At 45.7% G+C, this 27,485-nt stretch overlaps 1 protein-coding gene and 1 long non-coding RNA gene across 5 annotated transcripts in view; one reads left to right on the top strand and one right to left on the bottom strand.

The window, feature by feature from the left end:
- Window positions 1-10,892, top strand: part of LOC146202755 (EEIG family member 2) — a 59,514-nt gene extending 48,622 nt beyond the window's left edge. For 3 of the 4 annotated variants that reach the window (XM_084588310.1, XM_084588312.1, XM_084588309.1), the window contains exon 8: window positions 3,971-6,899. In XM_084588310.1, coding sequence (XP_084444436.1) covers window positions 3,971-4,171 — 201 coding nt within the window. In that variant the 3' untranslated portion in view covers window positions 4,172-6,899. Of the gene's footprint in view, window positions 1-3,970 lie in introns of all 4 variants that reach the window. The other variant, XM_084588311.1, reaches the window with a different exon arrangement.
- Window positions 10,893-13,882: 2,990 nt separating this feature from the next.
- LOC146202754 (uncharacterized) lies at window positions 13,883-16,292 on the bottom strand. Its single transcript, XR_014703748.1, has 5 exons — window positions 16,061-16,292; window positions 15,752-15,895; window positions 15,456-15,602; window positions 15,189-15,315; window positions 13,883-14,076 (listed from the first exon to the last, which is right to left on the bottom strand). It is a non-coding gene; the product is annotated as an uncharacterized LOC146202754 (long non-coding RNA).
- Between the last annotated feature and the right edge of the window lie 11,193 nt (window positions 16,293-27,485).

Below are 27,485 nucleotides of genomic sequence, written 5' to 3'. Positions count from 1 at the left end.
CCTTGAAGACCCTGACGCCCTGATCTAAAGGCTGCAGCTTGGCTGTAGAGTTAGGCTGAAGAAAGTGAACTTCAATGTTATTGAGTGTGACATCTGTGGTGTGTGCGGTACAGTTATCAATGAGGGCGCACACTTTGCGACCCTCTCGCACAAGCTCTCAGTCTCAAGCGTGCAGCCACTTCGCGGAAAGCTCACCCGTCATCCAGCATTTCTTGTTGGAAGCATACCCAACAGGGATTATGCGACCCCTTCATGCATCTCGGGGTTTTAAATCTTCCGATGATGAAGGGTCAGAGCTTCACAGTGCTGTCCATGTTGGCTGCAAGCGAAAAGCTGAGATCCAGGCCTTTCCTTGCTTCACGCCATGGCACGCCTCTCCGCGTGTGTCAAGGGTATGCCTCGGTATCATCTGCCAAAATAGGCCTCGTTTCGTACGCATTAAAGATGTCCTTGGGCTGATATTCTGCTAGGGTTTGCGGCCACTCTTCTTCCAACCACTTTCTGATGCTTTCACAGTTAAACGTCTCACTTTCGCCAGAGATCGTTTTGCCCACGATGTCATAGCATGCCTTGAACCTTTGCAGCCGTCCAGAGCTGGTGATGAAGTTTTCGGCATGGAGGATACAGGCAAAATCACGCTTTTTGTTAAAGCATTGGTCCTGACACCGGTATGTTTTGAGCTCTGACGTACAAAAACTGTTTGTAGAGCGCCTTTTCCACATCGCTGAATGCAGGGGGCCGAAGATGCTGTGCACTTGTCCGCAAGCTCTCTTGGGCTTGTGCCTTGATGACAGCTTTGTTCTTCAGAATGGTATTCAAAGTGCTCCTTGGTGTGCCAAATAAGTCCGCAAGAACGCACTTCTTTTCGCCGTTCTCCACGCGTTGAATTATCTCGAGCTTGGCCTTTAACGTCAGTGCTGCTCTTTTTTTTCACGTTCACCGCCATCACAGCACTACGCACACTTGCACACCGCACTCGACACGACCATTGACGCAGCCTCCATGGAACGGCCACGCTGCAGCTAACACTAAAACGCTAAAGGGCAAAACCAACATTCGATTGCGCCGCTGCCGCCGCTGCTGAAGCAGCGCTGTCAGCTATTGTGAGATGCGAACGATTTCTTTGGCTGTCAACTCTCAATGCCGACGTGGCATCTGTGGCGCTGTCAGCTCCTGCAAGGTAGTCCTGAACGTTTGCTGCACCGCACAACACACTTAGTGCAACAAAGCCTGCCTCCTGCTATAAAGTGAGGTACTACTTGGCGTCACGAAGTTCGTTATATCCATTTTATGCCGAACCGCGTTCGCAATGGGAAGGTTAAAATACTTGTGTTTGACAAAAATATTTCGGAAGGGTTCGATAATATTCAATAATATTTTGTTTTCTTCAACAAAACTTGCTTGGTACAGGAGTGTCTAGTATCAAATTGTAGTGGAGGAATTTCTCTTCACAGTGTTATTAGTGACAATCAACATATTTATTGAGGAAGTGATGAAAAAAACCTATCTGCAAAAAATTGTAGTTTAAAAAGAACAAACACACACAGGCATCAAAGTTTCTTGACATAAATAAAAAATTTAAAATTTTTCAAAATATCTGTTTTTTACTACAAAGACCAATACAACATTGCAGCAAATTCTAGCTTTCTGTGTAAAGTATTCGCTGAGGAAAAAAAACAGTAGCTGAGGTCGACCCCTGGCTGTCTTCTAATGGAAAGCACGACTCCCTGTGCTGCCAGCGGCAAGTAATACTGCCCAAAAGACGTTGTCACCTTACAGATGACAGCTGTTACCTTCAGAACAGTACAGTTATCTCTTCGATCGGCGCGCAGCAAAAGTGTAAGTTTTTGGGGACGAAAGTGAAACTTATCGGGGCATGGCTGTCGATGTTCCGGGTCGGTTTGATGTAGTTTCGCTGTCAGTGCGAAAGTCTGAAGAGCTGAATTCAGCTTCCGGGGCATCACTGCTTCTGTTCGCATCCAAAAACGAGCTCTGAGATGCTGCAACTTCTGCGGAAATGCGCCGGAACGGCGCAGCAAAAGCACGCGACGTGGACGCCATGATGTAAACAGGGACCGGCGATCACCTGACTCCAGAGGCCATCTGTACAAGCGAAGCCCCCCCCCTCCTCAAAGCGGAAAAAATAAAATCAAAAGCAAAACTGAAAGAAGGGTTCCTCTATTTTTCGCTGGATGACGCCACTTGTCAAGAAGCACTTCGAAAGTGGGAAAATCGAATTGTGAAACCATCGATAGCGGACGAAACTTGTCGGAGCATGGCTGTTGACGTTCCGGGTTGGTTTGATGGAGTTTCGCTGCCAGTGCTAAAGTCTGATGAGCTGAATTTGTCCTCCGAGTCATCACTGCTGCTTTGCGCATTCAAAAGTGGGCTCTCCGATGCGTCAACTTTCACAGAACCAGGTTGTTTCCGCGTAACAGGAGCGCGCTATGTGGACGCGAAGATTATCTGGATAGGCGTGACGTGACGCGGCAGGAAAAATAAAACCAAAAGCAGAACTGAAAGAAGGGTTTTTATTTCCCACTGGATGATGCCGCTTGTCAAGAAGCGCTTCGAAAGTGGGAAAATTCAAACCGTGAAACCATTGATAGCGGGCTGTCGATGCCATGGCAAGATACATGTATCATCGTTACAGAGTTTATTAGTAACGAGATTACTAAAAGGTCAGGAATAGATGTCTACATGGCTAATAAGTTGGAGCTACATAAATAAAACAAATTTGGCGGTCTCTTAGGCTCCTATTCTAAGAACATGATGTGAGAGCATTGATGTCTCGCGTCTCTGGCTCCGATTGCGGGTGCAAGGGCTGAGAAAAACCGCAGAAGGCACAGAAGAGTGTCCAGATGTGGCCTGGCCATTTCCCGGGCACGTGCCCTGTTTTTGAAAGGATGACAGAGCACAGGCGGCATGCACAGTAATAGCTAGGTGCCTTGGGGCTGAAAGCACATCTTGCGCACATGCTAGGAGGATTCAGCTCACTTTGTCGACAACAAGCTTTTATTTGATTGTTTTCATTTAGTCATCTTCGCGTGCTAGAATCATGGGATCCTGGATGGCACCAGGGCAGGTGCAAACTTTATTGCATACCCTTACTCTTCGTCCATTCATCTTTCCCTCCCTCGCCTCACCATCTCTGTCATTCCTCACCCTCGCAAATTTTTCTGAGCCAGTCCTCCCTCATCCTCACCTCACCATGTGTATTCCTCATGAGGGGAGAATGAAGACGCCTTCATGAGAATGCCCATGTCTGCTTGCGAATGACCCGTCTAGGCTGTTGTTACACACAATTCCGAGAGGTCAAGACACTCGGAAACCGGCGGCCAAAGCACTGCCAACTCAAGACAGGACGGAACCTTTTGAAAGCCATGCAAGCAGACAATGGGGACGAGGAGGTAGAAAGGCAGAGATCAATGAATGTGTGGGAAGGAGAAAATCCACACGGGAAAACTGGTGGAGTTGCCGGAAGTCTATAACCGAACGCCAGTCGATGACGTTTTCATGGGTGGGGCACAGTCCCCAGGCTGTTTTCATTTTTTGTTGCTGTTGTTGTTTTGTGCTGTTTTTTTTTTCCTTCTTTTTTTTTCTGGTGTTTCAGAGTGTTGAGTTGAGAGGGCAGAGCAGGAGTGCCATGTTTAAGCGTTGAATTTTTGCGTTGAAGTGACTAGTGAGAGAATACCTACCTCTCGTTCGTTTTATGGTCCCTGGACACCAAATTTTTTTAAAATTCCGCTTAGCTTTCCCAGAATACTGAAAAGATACCTTTTCTTACATTGCATTTGTCAGTTTATGGGTTCAACGCTATTCATTCTCAGCTGAAGCTTCTTATTGAGTGTAGGCTAATCCTACTGACAGATCGGAGAGTGAAATCTCGCCATTTTGACACCTTATGTTCTTTTGTAAACATAGAAGGTGGCTTATGCTTTCTCTTTTCATTTCTGCTTCCATGATGTAGAAACAGATTACTGAAGAACATCGCATGGACTCTACACGTGTCAATGCTGACCAGCTCATTGAGGATCTCATTCGTGACACCAACCTTGAGGCGGAGCCAGCTGAGGGCCAGGGGCTGCAGCTGTTCATTGGAAAGGATGGCGTGCCAGCTCTCAAGACGGGCACTTCGAGCAGCCTCAAAGCCGCCACCTCTTGCGATTGAGCTCTCTCTGCACAGCTGCCTTTTCCTCCTTGTGCAAGTTGTGTCTCTTTGGTTGTCTTTACTTCTTTTTCCTCCCTTCTTTTGCTCTCTGCACTATTTTTATTTTCAGTCGGGGGCTGCTACATCCCTATGTTCTTTCAGGATATGTCTGGGCAATTGTCTTGATGTTGTTCTTTCTGTGGAGTTTTTCTTTTGCACTTCTTCCCTGGAGCTTTGAATGTGACAGGTGTAACTGTGCTTGTTTCACTCTGGAAGGGAATTTGAAATTTGATTCCCGAAATTGAAGCAGGTAAAAAATATTATGGCAACCAGTGCAGCATAGCATATATCTGCACTTCTGCTTGGAATTTAACGTTTATTGTTGGCAGTAAGTATAGAAAAGAATTGAAATTGCAGTGTCTTTTCTTCCTTATATAGTTTTTGCCCTGCCGAAAACGAGATGTTTTTTCAGCAGCTGAAAGATTCTCGACTTAACTTTTTCCTTGCATACTTCTGAATGGTGTCGATATTTGTCACTGGCTTTAGAAATACTTTTGATCCTTTGAGGGCACCTCAGGTTGTCTCTACTTATATTCCTCTCAATGGGCGATCTGGACGAAGTAAACTTTTTTCTGTCAGAAAATTTGCGCGTGGGAAAAATCCTTACTGTTGGATGTTTGGGAAATTCACTGTCGGTCTGAAATGAACAGCATAGTTGCATTAGCGTACTAGAGCCTCTGGGTCCACTTTTATTTCCCTTTTTTTTTTCTTTTTATAAGCTCAGCTATTCTAAGGAAAGCTTTGTTTGCTCAATACCGTGAAAGGTTTGTTGGAAAACTTGGTAGTATAACACTATTACTGCACAGACTTCTGGGGTGTCCATGGATTTTCTTTCCAGTTCCTTCTTTCTAGCGTTCTTTGTTCAGAGAGTATCTTGTCATTTCCATTTGTTCCACACACTTGCAAAATCAAGCATGCCGGTGCAATCTTTTTTTTAAATGCTTGTGTTTTTTGCACACTCATATTAGTTGCCTTAACATGAGTTTTTTGATGATATTGTCGGTGTTTCAGGGACATAGGCAATTGCTTTGTAATTTGAGGTGCATCTTTCTCTCTCAACCTCTTCAGTATTTTCTGATGGGTTTACTTTTCGATTTCTGCTGTTCTTTCTTTCTTTTAGGTTCAGTAGGATCTGGCATCAAGTTGTCACATTTCGGTGTGGTTAAGGCAGCAGTGAGCTACAGATGCCTGATCATTTTTCAGGGCTTGTGGGAAAGCAAGTGCACAGGTTGCATCATTGCCTCTTACCCTACAGTTGTCATTTTCCAGTCCCTATTTTTTTTTTTTTAGAGCGTGTTTCCTCAGTTACTGCATTTTTGACAGCATTGTTAGAGTTGGATATGCACTGTCCATAGACTTTTGCAGTGGATAGTTCTAATATAAAACAAAGAAGCAAAATGACGTTGAATGCAAGTTTTGAACGCATGGACCAAGTGTGTGTTTTAACTGAATGAATGTTCCTTTTTTGTGTGTGTGTATGTATGACTGGAATGTTTCACTGAATGTGTGTTTAGTTTCTCTTACATGCCTTCACATCGGATAAGTTAGTGTGTTTCTGCATTTCTTGCGCTTGCTGCCAGGATGCAGGTGTATACTATTTCTGCACAGATTGCATTCATTCTTGCATGCTTTCCTGTGTCACTTCTGTCTGCATGGTTAGGGATATTGACCATGGAATGAGTGTGTTTTCTTTTTAATGGTGTAACCATACAGCCTGTTGGTTTTTTTTTAGTTTTTGTTTTTTTCTATCAGCTTTACGTTTTCTTGTTGAGACCAAGTGTGAGCCTAGAAGTATCTTTGTTGTAGAATGTGCCCAGTGTTCTTTGGTAAAGCTTTTTTTTTTTCCTCCTTGAATTTCTTTTTTATGTGCTTTTGGGCTTCTTTCTACTCAAGACATATTTATGATATTTTTATTCTGGAAATTACATATTTATAGCATTTCTGACAGGTTTAATACTAATTTTTGTCGTCTGAATATTAGTTGATATTTGTATCCTAGTTGGGGAGTGGCTCCTTTGGTCATATTTTGTCTTGCACACATTTGTTTTGTGTAACTGCTGTTGTGCTGGTTGTTGAGTCAAATTTTAAATTCCAGAAAAGTTTACTTGAAAAAAGTTAATGCTATAAAATGAAGCTGTTATTACATATGGTTTCCTTAGTATTGTATTTAGTTTTCTCCAGCTGCAGTCTTGCAAGAATAAGCGCATATCTGGAATGTCACACAAAATTATGTGAATAGAGACAGTGACTGAGTGAGCTTGATATGTTCATTTGGATATGTTTGCAATATGGGAGTCTCGTGATATATTCAAAGAATGTGTAATATGCAACAGATTTTCTGCACTTTTTAATATATTCGATTTCTCTATTGTTAAACCTGTACCACTGAAAATTATTGTGATTACTTCAGTTGTGTTTCTGCCAGCCAGCAGCAGTATACAAAATAGTGTTGCCAGCCTTCATGCTATATAGCTTTGTTTAACCAGGTTTAGATCAATCAGTTCCTTATTTTTCACTCTTGTATGTGTGCATGCTTAAGAACTACAGATAAGTTGTCTTCAGAGAAGGTGAATGAATGTGCTATGTGTGAGACTGAGCTAGAGTATAATAACTGCTTCTCTGTTGTGTGTGTCTTTACCTGCACCAAGAATGCATGCTTTCTTTGTGTAGATTGAGGCTAGAAATGCAAGGAGCTGTGCTGTGATCGAATAAATCTGGCTTCTTTTTTTAATGTTTTGCTTTCAATAGGTTGTACAGCAACTATAAAGGCTTTAGTTAACTATATTTCGAAACTTTGCAAATGAAACCTCCAGACTGAGATGATATCCCCACAGGCAATTATGTTTTTTTATTAAGCCATAACTCCAGTAAGAAGCCCTACTTTTGTGGCTTTAGCTTCACATTCTTGCTACTGCAATGTTATTTGTTGATAATTTGGAAAGTTTTCTAATATGGCTGCCTGCTACTTGCAGGCTGGAGTAACAGTCATACGGACAATGCTATGTGGTTGCAGGAAGGCCACTTTAGCTCCATGCCACCGATTTCGGAAAAGTAAATATAGCCATCCATACAAAAAGTAAAATGGTTAGTGGAAGCTAGTCGTGTTCATATTGCCTTTAATGCACTGCAAACTAGAATGTGTGCCAGTGTACAGCACAATTCCTGCATTTCTTCTCATCGTGGCTTGTCACTGTACCCTTCATGTTCATTGTAAAGCATACCTTGAATGGTGTTCAAGTTATGCACTATTGTGTGCATTCTAAGCCATTAGGAACTGGGATTGTTCTTAGAACGCTGCGCTAAAATGGAAGCACAGAGCCGGCCTTTTGCTTCCGTTTTGCCTCTGTCTTTCTTCCTGTACCTTCTTATATGTTTGGGTTTTCTTCAGCATGAATGTGTGGGACTTTATTTAGCGTTTTGCTGGGGCATGCCTGTCGTGTGTGGACCACACAATTGTTAGACAGGCACATACAGTCCTCTACCCTTATTTGTTTGTCAATGCCATCAGATACAGCTGCAGAAAAACCTGTTTTGCAGTTTGGGCAGCCAGCTTTGTAGTAGCATGTCTTTTCAACAGAGCAGTAGGTGTTCACATGCTATTCGGGCCACTGGTCCCAACTTCGGAGCGGCAGAGTGAAATTCCTTGGACTGCCTGAAGCTCACCATATCGAATGAAGAACTATTCTAACACCGCCTTGTTCATGAAGCAGTGCTTGGGACAGAACGGAGTAAAAGTAACTGCCAAAAAACAATGACAAATTAAATCTTTGCTGATACACTGCAGATAATCAGTTCCAGTTCCGAAGGTGATGTTACAGCTAATTTGTTATTTCATAACATCTGTTCATTCGGCAGTAACAGTTATTCCCCCACTGTAATTTGCAGGTCACTCACACTTTGCACAGTGCACTCATTTATTATAACAGAACTGCACTTTTTTAAGGGGATATAGACAATTTTTGGTTACAGTGTTGTATTCTCTGTCAACTGCACATTGATCATGATGCGCTGTTTGCCTGCAACCACAAAATAATTTATAACCAAACTTTTTTTTTCTCATCTGTTCCGGCCTCAACAGCCAAGTGATAGCTATGGCAACAAAGTTGCATATTAGTCATGTGAGGAATGGAAAAACTGTGATATAATCACTTCTTTATCTTTTAAATTCACTGCATTGCTGGCTTGCCTCAAGAGTAGAAATACAAGTAAAGATGCAGTGAAAATGTTGCAGTTTTTTCTCCCTCGCGGGACCTAGACTTAACTTTGAAATCATAGCCATTGCTTGGCTCTTGAAACCGAAACAAGTGAAGAAAAAATGGATATAGCAGTCATAGGCAGAAACCACATGGCAGTCCATGTCATTGACAAAGGAAAAAAATGCAGACAAAAATTGATGCCTGTGCTCCTTTAACTGCTCGTGGCATTACATTTCATGTTTCGAAAGGCAGGAGCATTCTGAGTGATAACATTTGTTAAATCAGTTTTGCATGTGCTTACAGTTATGTGCATTGTGAACTTCCTGCATGAAGCACATGCATATGCTGAATGAGTGCCTATTGTCAATGTTTTTAGGTGCCATCTGCCCCTTATTTAAGGAAGTGAGTTGTGCAGCTTCGAAGGTGGACAGTAGCCCTTCCTGTGTTGAACTGACTGCCAGCTAAGAACCTGCAGTTTCTAGTCATTACCATTGTCCCTGTGTGTTGTAGAAACGTGGTTTGCCAAAACAGTGCTCTGTTTTCTCTTCCCATGCGCAATTAGTTGTAATGGTTTTAAGTACTTTGACAACATTAGAGTACGAAATTATTTTCCTGTGACTGTTACGCATGATGGTGCAAAGTCCTTGTCTACGCTGGATGCTTTTGTTCCATTTCAGTTACTATCTAATACCAGTATTTTTAAATTTTAGTGATTCATCCCCACTTGCACATTTGTGTGCAGCTCAGATTCGACTCTGTACTGAAATGGCTTCATTAGTGATGGTATGTATTGGTGACTTGATCTGCATGCTGAAGCCATCCACTAAAATTGCATACGTAACTTAGCCATCATGTGCCACTCCCTAAACTACTTTGTGAAAATGAGATGGGTTAATAGGGAAGCAAGAACACTCAACTGCTGTCAGTGGCTGCCAGAAGTAGTCAAGATTTTTCCCCTTTAAGAAACGCTAAAGTGCTCGAGTGAAGTATTGTACTTTTTTTTATTATTGTGTGACTACCTTTGAAAGTACTAAACATTTCATCTGATGAACTCACAAGTGCTGCTGATTTGTTGGTTTACATTGAGCCATGCAACTGTTCTTGTGTGTTACGAAATGTTGGGAAAACTTTCGAAGAGCAGTTGTAATTGTTTTGCTTTATGAATTCTGTCCTGATTTGTTTCTTTGCTGAAAATTGTGGGTTGGGTTAGGGTTGGAAGTGGGTGTAATTTCTAGTTCTAGGCAGCACACCATTATGATCATTATGAAAGGAATTCTCTTTCTGCGCATCAGGGTAATTGTGAGATGTTCCACAATAAATTTAGGGTGTGTTTTCGTTGAAAAGAACTGTTTCAGTACAAAAAGAACTTGACTGTGGTGTTTATAAACAGAGCAAAAGTGGAGCTATTATATTTAAATTTGCTTTTTTTTTTTTTTCATTTTATTTATGCAGTTTTTTGCTTCCCGAGGTTTTGCGTTTAGCATGAACCTGCATGTCAATAAAACTGACAACTTTGGCATGCTGTGTTAGTGAGTGCCCTTGTGCAGAGATGAAGCATGCAAGTAAATTTGGTATTTCCTTTGGCATTTGGTGTATGATTGGGCAAAACTTGTTGCATGTTTACTGTTCTGAATGATTGCACAAACTTTTCTGGGGAGCTTAAATGTGCAGCTTCCCTGTTTAAGCTTGCAGATTAGTTTTCCATTTTCAGGGGGAAAAACATTCACCATGGCTGCTAAAACAAGCGGGGCTGTATGGTAAACTGCCTCCTCCATTTTCAGCCCAAGTCCTTGATACTGACTACAGGCTGCTCCAAGAGGAGCAAGAATTTTTGGTGCTGACTGCCTTGCTAGCTGTTGTGAAGCTGTCTAGCATGATAGTTTACCTCCATATTTCCTTGTTTTCCTGCAACACCATGAGAAGCTTTGTTGAAAGGTTCACGATTGTCTAGTGAGCAGTTCACTACCCGACCGCGTGGCCAACATTAGCCTGACAGGTGCCACTGAAATGAGTAGTAAACAGGCGACATTGGAGTGAGGTTCAGATGAAAAGCTAATCAGTAGTTGCCTTTTTTTTGTAGTACATTAACAAAAGGGAGAAATTTTAACATCATATTGTGGATGCCTGGTATGCACCTGAACAGAACCTTGGTGGAAGGTTGTGCTATATTTAGCTGTAAGGTAGAATGGTTGAGCATGCATTTTTCAAGTTTGCCACATCAGTAACATGGTGCCAAAAGTGTATGTGTGGGGGAAAAGACCTATTTTTTTGACCAACTGTTAATACTGCAGTCTTTTGTATTGCTTCAATAAAAGCCTTTAAAGTGCAGCATTTTTTCTTAAATGAAGCCACCCATTTTTGTTGTACCAATTTTCAAAAGTTAAACTTTATACAAAAGAAGAAAATATGTTGGATTGAGAGGTTCATCGGCTGTACGGATGTTGCACGTTTTGACTAACTGAATAAAAATTGAGTATTACTGTGAACATGTGCCTTGTGATTGCTTGGGTGAAATCGTAAAATACTGTATTATGCATGTTTTCGTCCCTGATATGGCTTCATGTAAAAAAAAAAGTGGGAAGGGGGGGGGGGTAGTAGAAGAGAAACTGTATAGCCTAAGGGAGACTGGTGTCCCTCCCCCTGGAGGGCCTCCTTTTAGGTGTATCTGCCGCTGCATTCTTGACTGACTTAAGAGGTGTGACATGACGCTTATAGTTAAAAGCAGTGCTGTGACATTTGACCACCAGCTATGCAGTGATGCAATTTCTGCACCAAAAGACAAAGCCCGCTACCTGCTGCAGCATTATGACAAAATACTGATCTGCGTCAAGCCTGTGCCTAAAGTCAGCATTTCCTTATAGGGACACCAGAAAAATAACTATAAGCAAGATCGAAACGAAGAGGTGTCCGTGTGCTCTGCGATGTCTGCGCACGTTAAAGATCCCCAGGTGGTCGGAATAGCTCTGTAGCCCTCCACTACGACTCCTCTTTCCAGTTTCACTCCCTTACGGCGCGGTTCAGGTGTCCACAGAAACAAGTGTGACAGATAGTGCGCCTTTCCTGTGAACCAATTATTTTACTTTAGTCACCAATGAGTGAGTGAGAAGGCTTTATTTACACCGAAATGAACCTCGGGGGAAGGGCTCAGCCAGAGGGAGGGTCTCCTTGCCGGCTGTCCTGCGCAGTGGCCGCAGAGAAGGTTCGGGAGTAAGCAGCCTCCGCCAGGCTAGGACGATCTTTTGTTCATCCACATTTGGGCTGCGGATGTAGGACTCCCAGGTAATTTGATCAAGGGGATCAGGTTCTTTAGCTCCCGGAGAATCGGGGCATTGCCAGATTAGGTGATTTTGACTTGGAGGTTCGTTGCAGAGATTGCAAGCCTCTGGGTCCCCTGTCCGCTTATTATGCAGAGTAACATGAGGAAAGAAACGATTGGCCTGAATTTTTCGCCAGGGCCTGCATTCTGAGGGTATTAGGGACCTATTTGGTGGTGGATAGATCCTTCTGTTTAGTCTGGGAGTCTCGGAGAGCTCCTTGTAGGTGATGAGGGGGTCTTTGTCTCCGGGTAGCGGGTTGTCTATGGCCGCTCGGGTGTATACATCTCGAGCGAGGCGATGGGCAGCCTCACTGCCTGGTAGACCCTCGTGAACTGGAACCCAGATGACTGAAACCTCCCGGTTTAGCGGGTGGTTCCTCAGTAGACTGGCCGCCTGCTTGGAAGTAGACCTTTGCCGAAGTTCCTAACAGCCGCCTTATTACTGAAAGGACATTTCTGGCTTTAGTACCTGCACATATGCTAGCGCTATCGCAGCCTCTTCAGCTATTAAAGCTTTACGCGTATTAATGGATCCAATTACTTTCTGAGTGGTTCCCGTACCACCGCTATGACCGCGGCCCCTAGTCCACAGGCAGCATCGCAATAGGCTGATTCATCAGGAGAGTCGTTTATTAGTTTGCTTTGAATAAATTTTTCTCTATGCTGTCTTCGTTCCTTGTCATGAATCGGGTGCATATTCTTAGGGATCGGTGCAATTTTGAATAGTTTCCGCGTCTCAAGCTCCAGGAGTTCAGCGACATAGGGAGGCTCACCTGACTGAAGCTGTAGTTCTTGCAGTGTTTTTCGGCCCACTACAGTGCAGTTGAGCCGCCAGATCTGGGCCTCCCTGACCGCTTTAGCAATCTCTTCCCAGGTATATTATTCCCATAGCTAGAAGCTTTTCTCTGTCGACGAGTTGGGGGGGGGGGGGGGGGGGGTTGAATGCCCGGAACACTTCTACATTCAAACCGCCCGCAAAACATTGAGCTGCGGCGATGTCATTGTATGATGTCTTTGCCATATCTGGCCAATTAAAAGAGCCATGGTCACGTGAACGATGTTGGCAGGTCAACGTTGGCAAGGCCGCGTTCTCTAACTGCCGTCTCGCGCTGTACGTTGCGTAGTTTCTGAAAACCTTTGGTGCGTCGTAGTACCCGTGGTCGTACCCTAAACGCGAGGCTGATATGTGTGTGTGGTAGAAACGTGCCGAGCGGCACAATTAACAAAACAAACTGAATCACGGTTAAAAAAAAAACGTAAACACTACAAAGTACAGTAAACACAACAACATATTTCACACACAACAGTGGAAAATTTCCACAGCTTGCGCACTGCCGTCCACCATTCCGAGAGTGATCCCTTTGGACGCCTGCATGAAGGGAGCTCCGTTTGCGGTGGTGGTGGTGGTGGACTCGCCACTTCTCGGCGGACAATCAGGCGGGTCAAAATCGAGCGCCTGCGCGAGTGTAGCGCCCTCTGCGAGCAATGTTTTGAGGCATGCGCACCGCAGCACTACGTATTCCATGGTCTCGGATTCGGCACCGCACAGCCCACACAATGTACACGTAATGGTCTCGTCGTACCGGCGATGGTAGGTAAGCGTTTTGAGGGTTCCTGCTCTTGCTTCAAAGAGCAGAGCACTGCCGACGCTGTTGTATCGATGGTCCTGGGCTATGTTCTGTTTGTGACTCTGGTAGAGCCATTGCCCTTGATCCATATCCCAAGCAAAAAAAAGTGTGTGGCAAAAGATAGGGCCGACCTTTCTCGCCGACCAAAAAGTGGCCGGCCGACCTTCGGCACCCGAATGAGGGCCGGCGTCGGGGATTGACACTGACCTAACGTTGGCCGATTTTAGGCAATCGACTACGGCCCAACCTTTTGGCCCGACGTGACCGACCACCTGCCGCACGTGGGCCTGCCGTCTGCCAGCGTTACTGAATGGTCGGCCGCTCGTCTGCCCTAGCATTTTGCTGACGAAAGACCATACGTCGGCCGGTTGCTTCCCGACGCCGGTTAGTGGCCGGCATCGCCCCTCGTGCAGGTATCATGCCATGCATTTAATATATCGTGGGCCATGCATATATAACGGGGTAGCACATACAAATGCATCAAGAAAAGCAGTAGCTTTTCTGATGCCATGAAGAAACAAAAGCTGCAGTATTTGGTGAAAAATTTATTTGTCAACAGCGTTCAGAAAAAGCTCGCGATTTGCTTTTTAATAAGCGTGGATATATGACTGCGCGTGTGCCACATATGGAAGATGGGCTTGAGGCTTGGTCTCCTTCTTTTGGCAGCCTGTCGATCACTTGATGTCTGCGACTGGTCGGATCTGCGGCAGGTTCCATCTTGGTCAGCTGTACGAAGACAAGTGTTTTAATGAAATATTTCCTTTTCGCCTAGACTTTTACATTGCAGGCAAATATAGGGTGAAAGGTAGAAAAAATAATGTCTGCTCACTGCCACCAACTGCACTATCACATCAATATATTTTATGCGCTTGACTTCATGCGACCCTACTGAAAACGCATTAGCGCAAAGCCGCAATAGGTAATCAGGATCCGTGAATCCGCGAAAGGCGCGATCACTTCGTTTTGCTGGAGTCATGATGTTGCAATTTGAAACCGTAGCGCAGTCAAACCTTATCCTCCCGAAGCGCGTTCTTGAATGCTAATGCTGCAATTTAATAATTCTAGCAAAACCAAGTGTCCGCGCTTGTCATAGAGCGCGTATGAGGGATTCCAACGCGGCTGAACAAACAGTTTCCGCGATATTTACATGAAACCTACAATAAGTTTATTCCGTAGAATACAGCTTAATTTTCTCAAACTAGATGGAACTTTTACAGCAAAAGCGACCGGATATTTAACGATAAGTCATCTGATTTATTTTCGTTATTTAACAACCGAGCATTATTTTAAAAATTCGGCTATTTAGACAGCCCAACTCTTAGAAGCTTATAAACCCGTTGTAAATTTTTAAAGCTTGAAACAGGTTAGCTGAACACCTCATGAGCATGTAAGCACCAGGAAATAATCCGCACGATGAAAATACAACTGCTTGCCCAGAAAGCAAGCGCACAGAGCAAAATCAATGTGAAACGGCTCAGATCTGTGTGCATCACATATATAATTCCAAAATCCACAAAATGAACGCACTGGCTCACTTACCTTGCCAGCATACCGCATCACTCAATCATCAATTTTCACGTATAGACATCATTACAGCAGCAAAAAAAAAAAAAAAAATAATAATAATAATAATAAACACGGCATAAACATTGTACTCAGTCCTGGCACGAGCTTGCTTGGCAGCAGCGATGATGCTTGTACAGCTTCTGATCGCTCCTATGGCGAGGGGTGCTGCAATATTTATATCAGTGATAGCATTTGACATTTAACTGGGTTGCATGCGTCCCATCGATGTGAGTCGGATAATCGAATTTTTCAAACAAAATCAGCGCTAATACCTGTCCGGCAAGTGCACCGCCATAAAGAAGTGAAAGGCCAGCGTTTTAGTGTAGAGGAGACCAAGGACTTCGGCGAAACGAGCTTCCACTGTCGCAGCCAGTTTCCAGATCAGCTGATATCGCCTCCCTGCACGATCAGCGCAAGGCGCGCATACCAATTACAAAATATGCATTTACAGTAACAAGATGCGCATAAGTCTCAAAACAATACATAATTAGTTGCAGTTCATTATCGTATAGAAGAAAATCAGCGCTAATTTGACTTACCTGATGGGTATACATGTCAGTGCATGCACTTCGATATGAAGTGAAAGACGGGCGTTTTGGGGCAGAGGAGATCGGACCTCGGACTGCAGCGAAAAGAGCTAATTCCACCGCCACAGCATCGTTTCCAAGTCGGCTCAGCACGTCTTCCTGCGCAATCAGAGCGAAATGCGCACACATCGATTATAAAAAAAAAAAAAAAAATGCACGTAGTAACAAGATGCGCATATATATACGCGCTCCAGAAACAGTTGCAGTATATTGTCGTATCGAACAAAATATGTGCTAATTGGACTTACCTGATCGGTATAGTGAGTGTCCCTCCATGTTAAAAGGCGAGCATTTTGGGGCAGGAGATACCGAAGGACCCAGACTGCAAAATGAGCCAATTCTGCCACCGCAGCCAGCCGCAGCCTTGTTTCCAAACGGCTCAGCAAGTCTTCCTGCGCGATCAGCGCCCACACCAATTATATATATATATGAAGAAAGATGCAAGGGGTATATAACAAGACGAACATATGCTCCAAAACAATACATTATTATGTTCAGTATAATATCGAATCTAGCAAAAAGCTCCTCTGATCAAGACCGAAAGATCATGTACTTACGCATGTTTTGGTGAACTTCGGCACGAAGAATCTGTACAAGCGGCTGCAATCATCAGCTGCATATATGGGCTGTTCTTTTCAAACGCTGACTGCACCAGGAGGTTGAGACAGATTGAATTTGCGCGAAATAAAAGCGGACGATAAGATTAGGCAGTACGCATCGCGCCCACACGGAGGCTGGCCGTCGACTGAGTGACGCCGCGGCCGCGCATCTTAGCTCGCGCGGGATGTGTTTTCCCGCCATTTAGACATGTGACCTCAAGAAGGGAGGAGGGGGGGAGAGAAGCTGCAAAAAGCAGCGAGAATCTCCCTGTGTGCGGTGCATGCAATTCTTTTTTTTTTTTTTTTTTTCGCGCTATCTCTCTCTGCTTCGGCATTCCTGTCGCCCCCCGCGGTAGGGTGCCTCGATGCCTTTCGCCTCCCCGTGGTTCTTTCCGCTTTGCCGCAAGGAAAAGAGATGGGCCGATGGGGGGCAGCGGGTCCCGCGCAGCGAGAAGCAGTTTTCTTTCTTTTTCACGTGCTCCCCCTCCCCCCCCCCCCCCTCCCTCGTCGTTCAAGAAGCGTCGAGGTAGTTTCTTTTCTTTTCTTTTCTTTTTTCTACGGCTTCTGTAGAACCCCCGTCTTGATACCAGCGGCTGTAGTTCTTTGCATGAAAAAAATATGGCTTGGAGTGAATGTATGTAATGTTCTTTTAACCGAATATCTTCCACATAAACCAAGTGTGGGGCAGTAGAACACCTGCAGCTTCATTTAGCCAAAATAGCAAGACCTGGCTACGTATATAGTGTTCAGTAACTTTATCGGAACCGTCTTGGAAACTTTTCCAAGACGGTTAAGTTGCAGAACACTGTATATTATGAGTGCTTTTGCAGAGATTACATAGTCCATGCGGATTTATACTTCCCAAAGCAGTACGTGGGTTATTTAGAGTCCCTCGGGCTGTCATATTAATCGCAAACCACATTTCCGTTTTCGCGTTTGGTTTCCATCATAATGCGGCTTCTGCAGCTCGACTAAAGCCCGTGACTTCGAGCTCAAGCTGGTAAATAACGATTGAATCACATAGTAACTGCTGCAAGTTTCTGACAAAAATATATTTTGTCCATTTGTTCTAGGGATGCATGAAAATCAGTAGAAGGTCGCAGGGCGAAGTGCACCGGATCCGGATGAAAGCTCATAAAAGCTCACCGCCTCTTTTCTTGACCCCGTACGAAGTGTAAACTCACGGAGGCTGCGAAACGAATTTAAGGGCGTTTAGGATTGATAGGTTTCGAGGGCACTGGCAAAAGTAATTGACGGTTAACATATAAACCTTAAAGGCACGTGATCTCTTCGGTTTACCGTGGGTTTGCTTAGAGTTATGTTATAGGTTAACTTTATGATGAGGTTGTTTAAATTCAGAGGTTACCATTTAACCATAAAAAAAAATGGACAATTACATTCGTAGGTTCATAGCAGTTACCGCGCAAATCTTAGGCACTTAATACTAAGTATGCTTCAAACAGACAATCAGCGCCTACCAGTTCACAAATTCAAGCATAAGTTCATGACAACTCGCGATCAACCACAGAGTGTACCATACCCGCCGCGGCTCAATTAGCGCGCGGTTAAAGCGTTATTTCAAAATATGTATAAATAACAGTTAATTTCACCTCCTGTTGCGCAATGTATATTTCTATCAGCAGGCTCAAATGATATGGTGTCAATATATATCATGCACGCGGTATAACTCAATGTTGCATAAAAATAGCTGTTTCAATGATACGAATTTTCCACTTTTCTCCTGCTAAGCCGACTGCCTCATGGAATGTAGAGGGGAAACCTGCGGTATTGCAGGAGACTTTACTTTGATATGGACAATGTTATTTAATGATATATTATAGCAGCAGTGAATACGCGGCTGGGGAAAAGGGGATTCGAGGAACTTTATATATATTCTGGCATTTCATACCATATTTCTGCGTGTGAGGCTGACGTTGAAGAATTTAACAATGTAGACCGCCACTGGTGCAGGAACCGATCGATCCTCGTCATGTTGCGCGGGATTCTCAAAACGCAATCCCTTTGAATTTTCTCAAAAGAACCAAATGTTACTTTTTGCACAATGCTTGTGTTCGCAGGAAGTTACGTTCGACAGGCGAATCGTCCGGGCGATCGGCTCTTTGCGTGCCTTTCATTTTTATTTGAAAACTATCAGGACCACATTTGTGTTCTGGATAAACACAGTCGGCCTCGGCATATTGATATATAAGGAATAAAGCTTTCCTAATCCCCGTGTTTTAACTGAGGCGGGCAAATATTTGTCCCAAGCTGTTCCATTTATCCTCATGTCGGCAATATACCCGAGTTTCGTCTATCGAGAGTGCAGCATATATATGCGAAGCGTTACAGCTCATTTGGTCCAAAAGCCACCTCGCTAACCCGGTTTTCGCTTGAGTATCGTCGAGTTTTGTCTGAAATATTCGGAATGTGGTAGTAAATATGCAGATGCGGTCCAGGTTCCCACCGGGATCTGTGACAGATGCTGCGCCTTTACTTTCCTTTAACCAATTTGCAATTAACTGCGGTTGTCCACCGAAATAGAGAGATAGAGAGAAGAATGAGAAGGCGTTGTATCCCGTCAAACGTTAAGGGGAAGCTTGAGCGTCCCCCTAATTTTTATTTCCTTCTTTCAATTATTATTAACTATTCCATCGTACCACTGTGTAAGGTCGTGGAACAATTTACTCTGTGCGACTGCAGACGTGCGTAAGTGCGTGCGTGCGTACGTGCATGAGTCACAATAGTCACACTAGGGATAGATATTAACTCAATAATCTCGGACATCTTGTTCATCCTAAAGTTATAGCTAATTAACGTATGCGCGATACTTCTGATAAAGCCTAGTGCACACAGGTGCCAACTTTCCCACATCTGTGTTCCTTGATTGTTTATTGATCCAGCCTCCCAATGATACGACCCTGCATGGCTTAGCATGTGTTTTCTTGTGTATCCCTCTTGCAAAGTCAATCTACTTTGATTATATTTTCACTATAGCTAGGTGGTGGCGCCTATTTGGGTTCCGCCTTGTCTTCATTATGCCCTTTGTTGTGCGCTATTGGGTATCCGAGTTAGTGGATCACATAGGTTACGTTGGGCGGCCTTAACTTTTATACTGGCTTGGAAGTAGAAGGCAGATGTTTGTAGTGCATGGTCAGGGGAAGCAGGCGCACGTGTTCGCATAGTTAGAGGAGATGTTCGTAGACGGAGCATGGATAGCCATAGCAGTATCTAATCTCTGCGAAGCGCTCTGCTATTCTGCGCCCCTACACATATGTGCCAAAGGTATGCGAAGTGGGAGACGCCTGTTGCACCCAATCTCCCGCATGTTGTAAGAGACTTTCGGTGGCGCACTGAGTGTGGCGTATTCGATCCCCACCAAATTAAACAGGCTTTACAGCTGGCATATTGATCTGCACTGTATCAACTTTGGTCAGGTCGAGTCTCACACACGTGTCCTTAAGGACTGTGTCGCAGCTTGGACATTCCGCTGCCTAGCGCCGTGAGCTTTTTCGTCGCACAGTGGAAGGCCGCGCGAAGCGTTCGAACAACGTGTAGTGAAGTCCGTGGGATTGATCATTTGGCAGAATAGGAACGCGGTCGATCGTATTCTTTCGGTGACCCCGTTGTCTACTGTTCCCCATGCTAGTGCGTCTCACCTAGATATAGCCATCTGTTAGCTCTTGGAGAGCAAAGCTTTATCCGGAGGTTGTTGACGCGGCACATCAAACTCAGGAAGGTCACTTGTACATCGAAGTGATTTGAACTCGGTTCTTGTCTTGAAAGACGCAAGCCTGCGGCTCACGCGTATATGTGTGAGCACAAAGGATCGAGCAATCGACTGTCTGGAAATTTGTTAGGTGGTCAGAGCTCCCGAGGGAGTCCTGTTGCAGCTGCGCATTATTGATATACAACGTGTGACCAGAAACTCACTGCATTATATATTTCTTGCCGCTACCTTATATGTTCGGTACTGTTTGCTGTTTTACTGAAACATTATTTATTGTCCCAGTGTGCTTTGCTATTTCCATGTTTATCAATAAGATTTCTTTGGTTCCCTGCTAAGTAAATGGTTGAAGTTCACGCCTATGACGTCATGATCGTTTCTACTCTCTTATCCCGGTACTTTTCAAGCAGAAGTCTTAAGTTTCTGGACCTATGCAGCATTCCTTCCACATGCAGGGCTATTCTACAAGCGATCTCTCGGCTTAGTACGTACGACAGATAATTCGCTTTAATCCCTTCCGATACATGTTCACGCCTTAAAACTAAAAGTTCTCCATATTATTAGTCTGAAGCCACAACAAAAACCCGAAATTGCGGCAGCTGCTTCAGGAAAGAATTCTTTTCAATTAGCTTCTTTTATTGCGCGTACCTCGTGTAGCTCTCAATAAATATTATTAATTTTCAATCACTCTGTATAACATAGGGGTCTCAAACTCATATTGATATGCAGGATGCGTTGAGAAAATATGTCTCTCGCGGACCAGGAGTGGACAGTAACAAGCAAGAAAATATAGAAGCCATAATTCAAAACAATCTGTAAAACAAAAGCGAAATACTAATAAAATAAATAAAAATCAACTGTATCGTTCCTATGAAACCACACTCCCATTATTGAGCAAAAAGAAAAAAGGAAAAAACAAACAAACAGAAAAACAGAAAAAGCGGAGCATCTTCGATTTTTTTTTGTCCAAACGCGCCGGAGGAGCGCGTTACTTCAGGATGGCTTGGCGGAGTTACTGAAAGGATACAGCGGTTGAAAACTATTACAGTCACTTGTCCTGACAATATATAAATGCGAATGAAAAAGAGGTCTGGTTGTCCAGCGCCTAGTTATTGAAGGTAACAAAGTTGACTGTCTTGTAATTTTAACTAATAACGCGCAACTTTGGAAAACGCGCTTGCATTTCCAACATTTCGTTCGCACGTACAGCGTCCTCGCGCGCTCGAGATCGTCTCTTGGTCGCGCTCTACACTTCTGCAACGAACTTGAAAGCACGCACGCACCCACGAGCACAAGCTGCCGAGTCTTCCAAGAACTGTTGACAAGAAGCGGGGGAGGAGAGGGGGTTAGTTTCCGGTGTAGAATCGGACCGCTCGCTGCGAAAATGCGCCCCTCCGACTTCCGAAAAAAAAAAAAAAAAATGAAAAGAGCCGCCCGTCCCACCCCGGCAGGTCGTAAAAGAGGATGAATGGGCCACACGCAAAGAAACAAAACCAAATGACAAGGACGCTGGCCTGTTTTCTCGCGGCTCTTAGCTTTACCAGACTGTTTTGAGAAAAACAGTATGCGATTAATAACCTGGACAATAATCATTTTCCTTCGTTTTTTTTTCTTCATGTATTTGATCGTAAGACAACTTTGTTCGAAAAGAGCTCCTTCAAAAATAGTATACAAATACCACAAAACTGCATGCTCTCTTCAAAGTCGGCGTGTATACATTTCTTCTCTCGCCCAGTCAGGAACGCTCGCCACCAACTTTCGAGCTGCGGGGGTGACACAGTTGCCCCGCCCTTCCCATTTTCTCCCTCTTTTCCGCCCTTCCTCCGAAACGTCCGAGCGTGAGGTCGGTTTTGTTTCGTCCGAGTCTCCCTCCGTGTACGCATTTCTCTTCTCCTGCTGCGAAGTAGTGTTTTTAGAATTTGTCTCTGCTTGCCTGCTGGAGCGTTCGCCGCGGCCAAGGCTTGCCAGTGCCCTACGCATAATTTCTGCCCCCCTGTGTGCTTTTTCTCTTCTGTCCGCTTCTTTTATTTTACACAATAGCCTTCTCCTCCCTTACAATGCGAAGTTGCGTCTACTCAAGTGCCCAGCTGCCATATAGCGAATTTCAGTGAGTGATACGGGCTAAATGGGGTGTACGGGAGCTTGTGCGCCAAAAATATAACTGATGTTACATCACCTACAGCTGCGCTTCGTAATAAGCAAACAGTATAATGTATAATGACATGATCTACACATGAAATCGCGGTCACCTTGTGGCGTGCTGTTTGTCAGAACTTGGTAAATAATTTTACTAACAGCTATAAGGTTCACTAAAAATGTGAGCGACAAGTTAAACAAACAATAGCATTAATTAATGTAACAAAACATTTACAATAAATAGCATGTATCATTTTGTTCCATACTAAGCGCAAATTACATAACATCGCGAAAAACCAAAGCCGAGTAACAGGCAAATTTAAAAAAAAAAGTAGCAGTCATGCTCTTCATAACTTTTTTTCAATGTACCGCCTCAACAGTCGGGCCGACGCATTGCCGCACTCTTGCCATTAACCTGGTGCCATGCCCGGCATTTAGTCCGGCCAAAAAGTCGGGCCAAAGCCCGCTGCGAACTACTTGCCGAAATGGCTGGCGGCTACCTGCGGGCCGACCGCTTGCCGTGGTTTACTAGCCGACTAAGTAGGCTCCCGACCATTTTCCGAACGTCGGCCACACGTAAATGGTCGGCCAAGGATGCTTGGGTATATGCTTGCGCACCACTGTAAGCGTTCAGCATCCGCTCCCGCACTGCAGCCCACTTTCCAGCTATTTCTGCCGCTATGGGGTCCTTGAAAACCCCGAACTTTTTCTCGAGCTGGTAGGTGCGGGCCGTCCAGCTCGTTCTAATGCACATGGCGAACACATGTTCGAACAATCGGCGTGCCCAGCTCTCCGCGGCGCCATGAAAATGAGGCGATGGTATCCCAACTTGCTCGCCGCCTCCCGGGCCTCGAAACTGTACCACCCTAGGTCCCCTTGTACCGCCTCGATCGTTACCAAACCTTACAATGGCAGCCCAGTGCTGTTCGCCCCACTTAACGCTGCCGCCGCTCCAGCCATATAGTTGCGCATTGTCGCCGAAAAGCAGACCACCGCGTTTGCAAACGTGAGCCCGGGGACGTGGACGAGTTTCCACAGGTCTCGCACCATGACAAATCTACTACAGCCCCATAGGCAACGTCGGCGGAACACTGCTTGGGCGCTCGTGGCTGCCTTTCGCACCGATTCTTCCTAGACGCTGCAGATTCTACAACCGGTCGAACAGAGTTTCACCCCGAAGTACCTGTACTCCGTGAGCACTGTCGACCTCTCTTCGCCAAGCCTCAGCTCTGCTACATTTGTGGTGTCCCCTGCAAAGCGGACGACGGCCGTCCTTTTATTACTGAATTTCAGTCCAAGGGAGACAATTTGCGGTTGCAAATGTTCAGCATGACCTGCATTTCCGCCGCTGATTCCGCCAGGATGACCAAGTTATCTGCGAAGACCAGCCCCGGTAGACGACGATTTTCATCGATTCCGCAGGTGGTGAACCGCAATCGAAATTCTATATAGTGCCCATTCCAGCCTGGACACATAAAGCAGGTATAGCAGTGGTGACATAGAGCAGCCTTGGCGGAGACCCTTGGTGACGAAAAACGGCATAGACTCCGCATCTCCGAAGTGGACGGTCACTGTATTGTTTGCATATAGCCGCGCGATCGTGGACAGGAGCTCTCCTGGCACATCGAGACTGGCCGCAAGCAGCTGAGCAGGGACGCATGAGGGACATTGTCGCATACCTTCTCTACATCGAGGAAGCAGCACAACAGCGACCTCCTATCTCTCTGCGCTATCTCTGCACACTGAGTTAAGACGAAGATGTTATCATCCAGTCGGCGCCCGGGGCGGAAGCCATTCTGAAGCTCGGTGAGAACGCCCTTCGTCTCCGCCCATCCACTCAGCCAATCCCTAACCACACCTCGGCGGTATATCAAGCTGGTCACCGTGATGGGGCGGTAATCCTTGATATTGCTTGGGTCCCCACCCTGCTTCGGGACAAGCGTAACCCTACCATGTTCGCAGTCATCCGACATTGGTGCTTCCTTTTGGATGATGTCCGTGAGCATGTTTGCTAACGGTTATTTTGCTTCATCCCCAAAGCATTTGACCAGACGATCTGGCAGGCGGTCTGGACCGGTGGCAATTGCAGCGCTGATTTGCTTCAGTGCGCACTCCACTGTCCACTTAGCGACTGCCCACTGTAGAGCAGTTTGACTCTGGGTACTCTGATTCCCGGTTTTGGTAGCGGTGCGCACAGCCTGTCGGGCGAGGATCGACAGCTTCCGTAGACCCAAATACTCCGGGAAAGTGGCTTGTGAGGAACTCTCCAAGTTTGCCCACTGTCCGGCCAGTTGCTGGGTCTGTTAGCGGGAGAGAGGCGGGGGAGGCCTATCCAGTGACCTGACATATTTCCAGAACTCGGCACTCTTCCTATCTGATGACAGTGATGCATCACACGTAGGTTGTGGTCCGCAAGCTTGGCCTGCACTAAAGTCATGCACCTTGTGCTTCAAGCATAAATACAGGTCCCAGGCAGCGGCGCATGTATCACTGTCGGCATATCTCAATGCCCTTCGATGGTCCCGATTGGCCCGTCGGCGCTTTTGCCATGTGGTCTTCACTTCTGCATCCCGCCAAGGGTTCTTCAGGGTGCGTGTACTCGGCCTAATTGTGTGTCATATGCCCGTCCATGACCGAGTACAGCGCACTCGTAAAGTCCGCATATGACTTGGCTTGTCTACGAGGGCATAGCTCAAACTTCTCCATCACGGTCGTGATGTCTCGATTCGGAAGATGAAACCATGGCCTTGTCCCGTCGGTGATTGAGTGCGCCTCGCCAACCAGAACAGCCAAAGTCCAGTAGCAGACGTTTTTGGTCACTGCCCAAACTATATAATCCTTCCTCGTCGTTGGTGATCTTGAGGAATAAGGTGTACAGGCCAGTGGACACCAAGCCATAGTCGATTGTAGTGGCACTGCCATGCGCGCACCATATGAATTGCCCTTCAAAAAGCGTGTGCAAATTGGCAATCTCAAGCTGAAGGATCTCGGCCAGCTGCAGCAAAAGCGTCCCATTTCTGTCCGTGTCACCATCCAGATCACTTAGGTGCCCATTGAAATCGCCTATTATTATGAGCTGTTTTTCTTTTGCCCAGGTGGTGGTATCTTGACGGATGCATTCAGCAAGTTGCATGTTCGCGGCAAAGTGGGGCTAGCCGATACGTAGACCACACAGACTGCTGTAGGCATACACATCACTTTGCCTATTATTCATATGTGATCGTTGCATGCAGTGTGGTCACCTGCTCGCCAGTTCAAACTGTTTCTACATGACGCCGACACCGCCATCTTTACGCATGTTTTCCGTCCTATTCTTGCCAGCCCATACCCACTTGTTAACGGGTGGCTGTTCCAGGTCACGTAAGTGGATTTCCGCAAAAGCAAACATGTCCAGATCCTCGGCCTCAAGCGTCTCATACACCTCCGCCCATTTCTTTGCGTTGCGAGCTCATGAAACCCAACCTGAAGTGGGGCCACTACTTCCGCTTGTAGTGCCGGTGCTGTTGACTTTTTCTGTCTGCCGCTGCATTGGCAGCTGGAGATCCGAACCGAGGTGCCGCTTGGATCTGCACCTGTCCAGCAGCGTGGACAATTCGCACCGAAGGGGTGACCTGTCGTGCTTGCTGTGGGGAGCGCGCTCCCACTACTGAGACAGCAGGGTCCACTGCTGAGAAGTGACGTCCGACCAGGTCGGCCACCATTTTGTATAGCTTTCTGAACTGCTCTGTCTTTCCCACAGAGGCCCCGGGAACTGTTGTGACCGATGCCGTCTTTGGAACAGTGGGGCCATCTGTAGGACTGTAGGGAGTCTATATATGTGGTGATGTCACGGTATCTGCGCCAAGTCAGTGGGCCATACAGTTGCTGTCTGTACCGCAGGCTGTGTCTCGTTGGGTGGCTGGTCCCATCGTTGCGGCTGTGCTCTGCTGGGCTGCGCTTGTGCAAGACGCTGTGACGCTGAGGTGTCCGCATTGCCCAAATCTATCGGCTGTGTACCTGGTCCGGCTCCCCGGACCCAGCTTTTTTTCCTGTGCTGGTATTCCTGTCGGCAGGACTCATTTTGTCTTGGGATAGGCCATGCTTTCCTCGAGGGAGCCGACCACGCTTTGAGGCTGGAACTGTGTGGCTATGGCTGTAATTCTCGACCTTCCCGTGGTACCTGCTGTAACCATAAAAAAGGGGCGAGCCACGGACGCCACCTCTTTTGCTACCTGCCTTGCTGTGGCGGCAAAGTAGTGGACTCCATCCCTCGCCAGCTGTCTATCACCCTCGAGTACCAGAGATACATCGACGAAAACGGCCTTCGCCTCCGTATATAGTCTTTTGAGCTGCGGGTGCAGAAGCATATATCACTCTTGCCTTTAACTCTTTTCCGCTTGTCGCGATGTCTGGGACAGAACAGACTACAAGTTGTTGCTTGCGCAAGGTCATAAGCTGCTGGATTGTCCGCACGATTTTTTCCGGCTGGGCGTCCTTGGTTATGTCTGCTATTCCTACGTGCAGGACTAGCAACCACTCTTGCCTACTGAGACGTCATGATGCTGGCTCAGTATCCGCTGCGCATCGGCCACTGACATGCGACGCTCAAAGATGCACCTCAGCTCTGCGTTCTTTCCCGGCTGCAGGCGACAGAGTCCTCCAGCTACTCGCTGCGCCTTGTCATCTCCGATGATCCTTATGCAAAAACTGCCCCCTTGCGCTGATCGCGCGCGTTTTCGCCATGTCGGAGGATTTTGTATATCCCCGCTACCGCATTACATGGCAGTACAGGATTAGCGACGCGCAAGTTGGCACTTCTCGTCGTCTAAGGCACCCAAATATTACTATGTACTAAGGATAACCAGGGAAACAAAGTGAGGATGCCAGCTTCATACAGTTTTTTTATTATTGCGCACCATACTTGGCTCGTGTGCGCCATGTATGGAATGTGTGTACACCTGTCAGCAGTGGCTATTCAACTTATGTTCAGTATATTAACTACAAGTGTTATATATCTGGTTAGCTTATATCGAGTATAATTGTATTTTACTAACTGTTAATAAGTTAATTGGAGAGAGATAGAGAGAGGCCCTTTAATGAAGAACAGATATTTTAGCCGGTGTTTAAATTTCACTGACATATATGCTACACTGTATAGGAAGGGGAATTCGGGATGGAAAGATTGAAAAAGAATGGCGAGGAGATTAAAAGAAATGAAGGGGGAGATAAAATGCGGCCATTAAATGCGCTGTAAGATATATCGTGGAGTAACGGTATAAAATGAAATGATGAAATGCATAGTCCGATAAATGTGCTTATCGAATGCACGGCGTGAAAAATGCCTAGGGTAACATTCAAGTTGAGCTTTGAGTTTGTCTAAAAGTCCAATTTCTTTTAAATACGTAAATAAAAAGTTAATTGCGAGTCTCTGTTGCCTAGGGCAGGCTAAGGGACCTAAAACAATGTCCCTTGTTAAAGGCACCGGGGAGAGCTTTTCCATGCTATGTTCGTAGTACCCACGATCGTCAGCATACGCAGGACACT

The sequence above is a fragment of the Amblyomma maculatum genome, chromosome 1 (assembly GCF_055883805.1).
Source record: "Amblyomma maculatum isolate TAMU_Amacu chromosome 1, ASM5588380v1, whole genome shotgun sequence".
Taxonomy (NCBI): Eukaryota; Metazoa; Arthropoda; class Arachnida; order Ixodida; family Ixodidae; genus Amblyomma; species Amblyomma maculatum.
The sequence above is the reverse complement of the archived record's forward strand: the minus strand, read 5'-3'. Positions and strand labels throughout refer to the sequence as shown.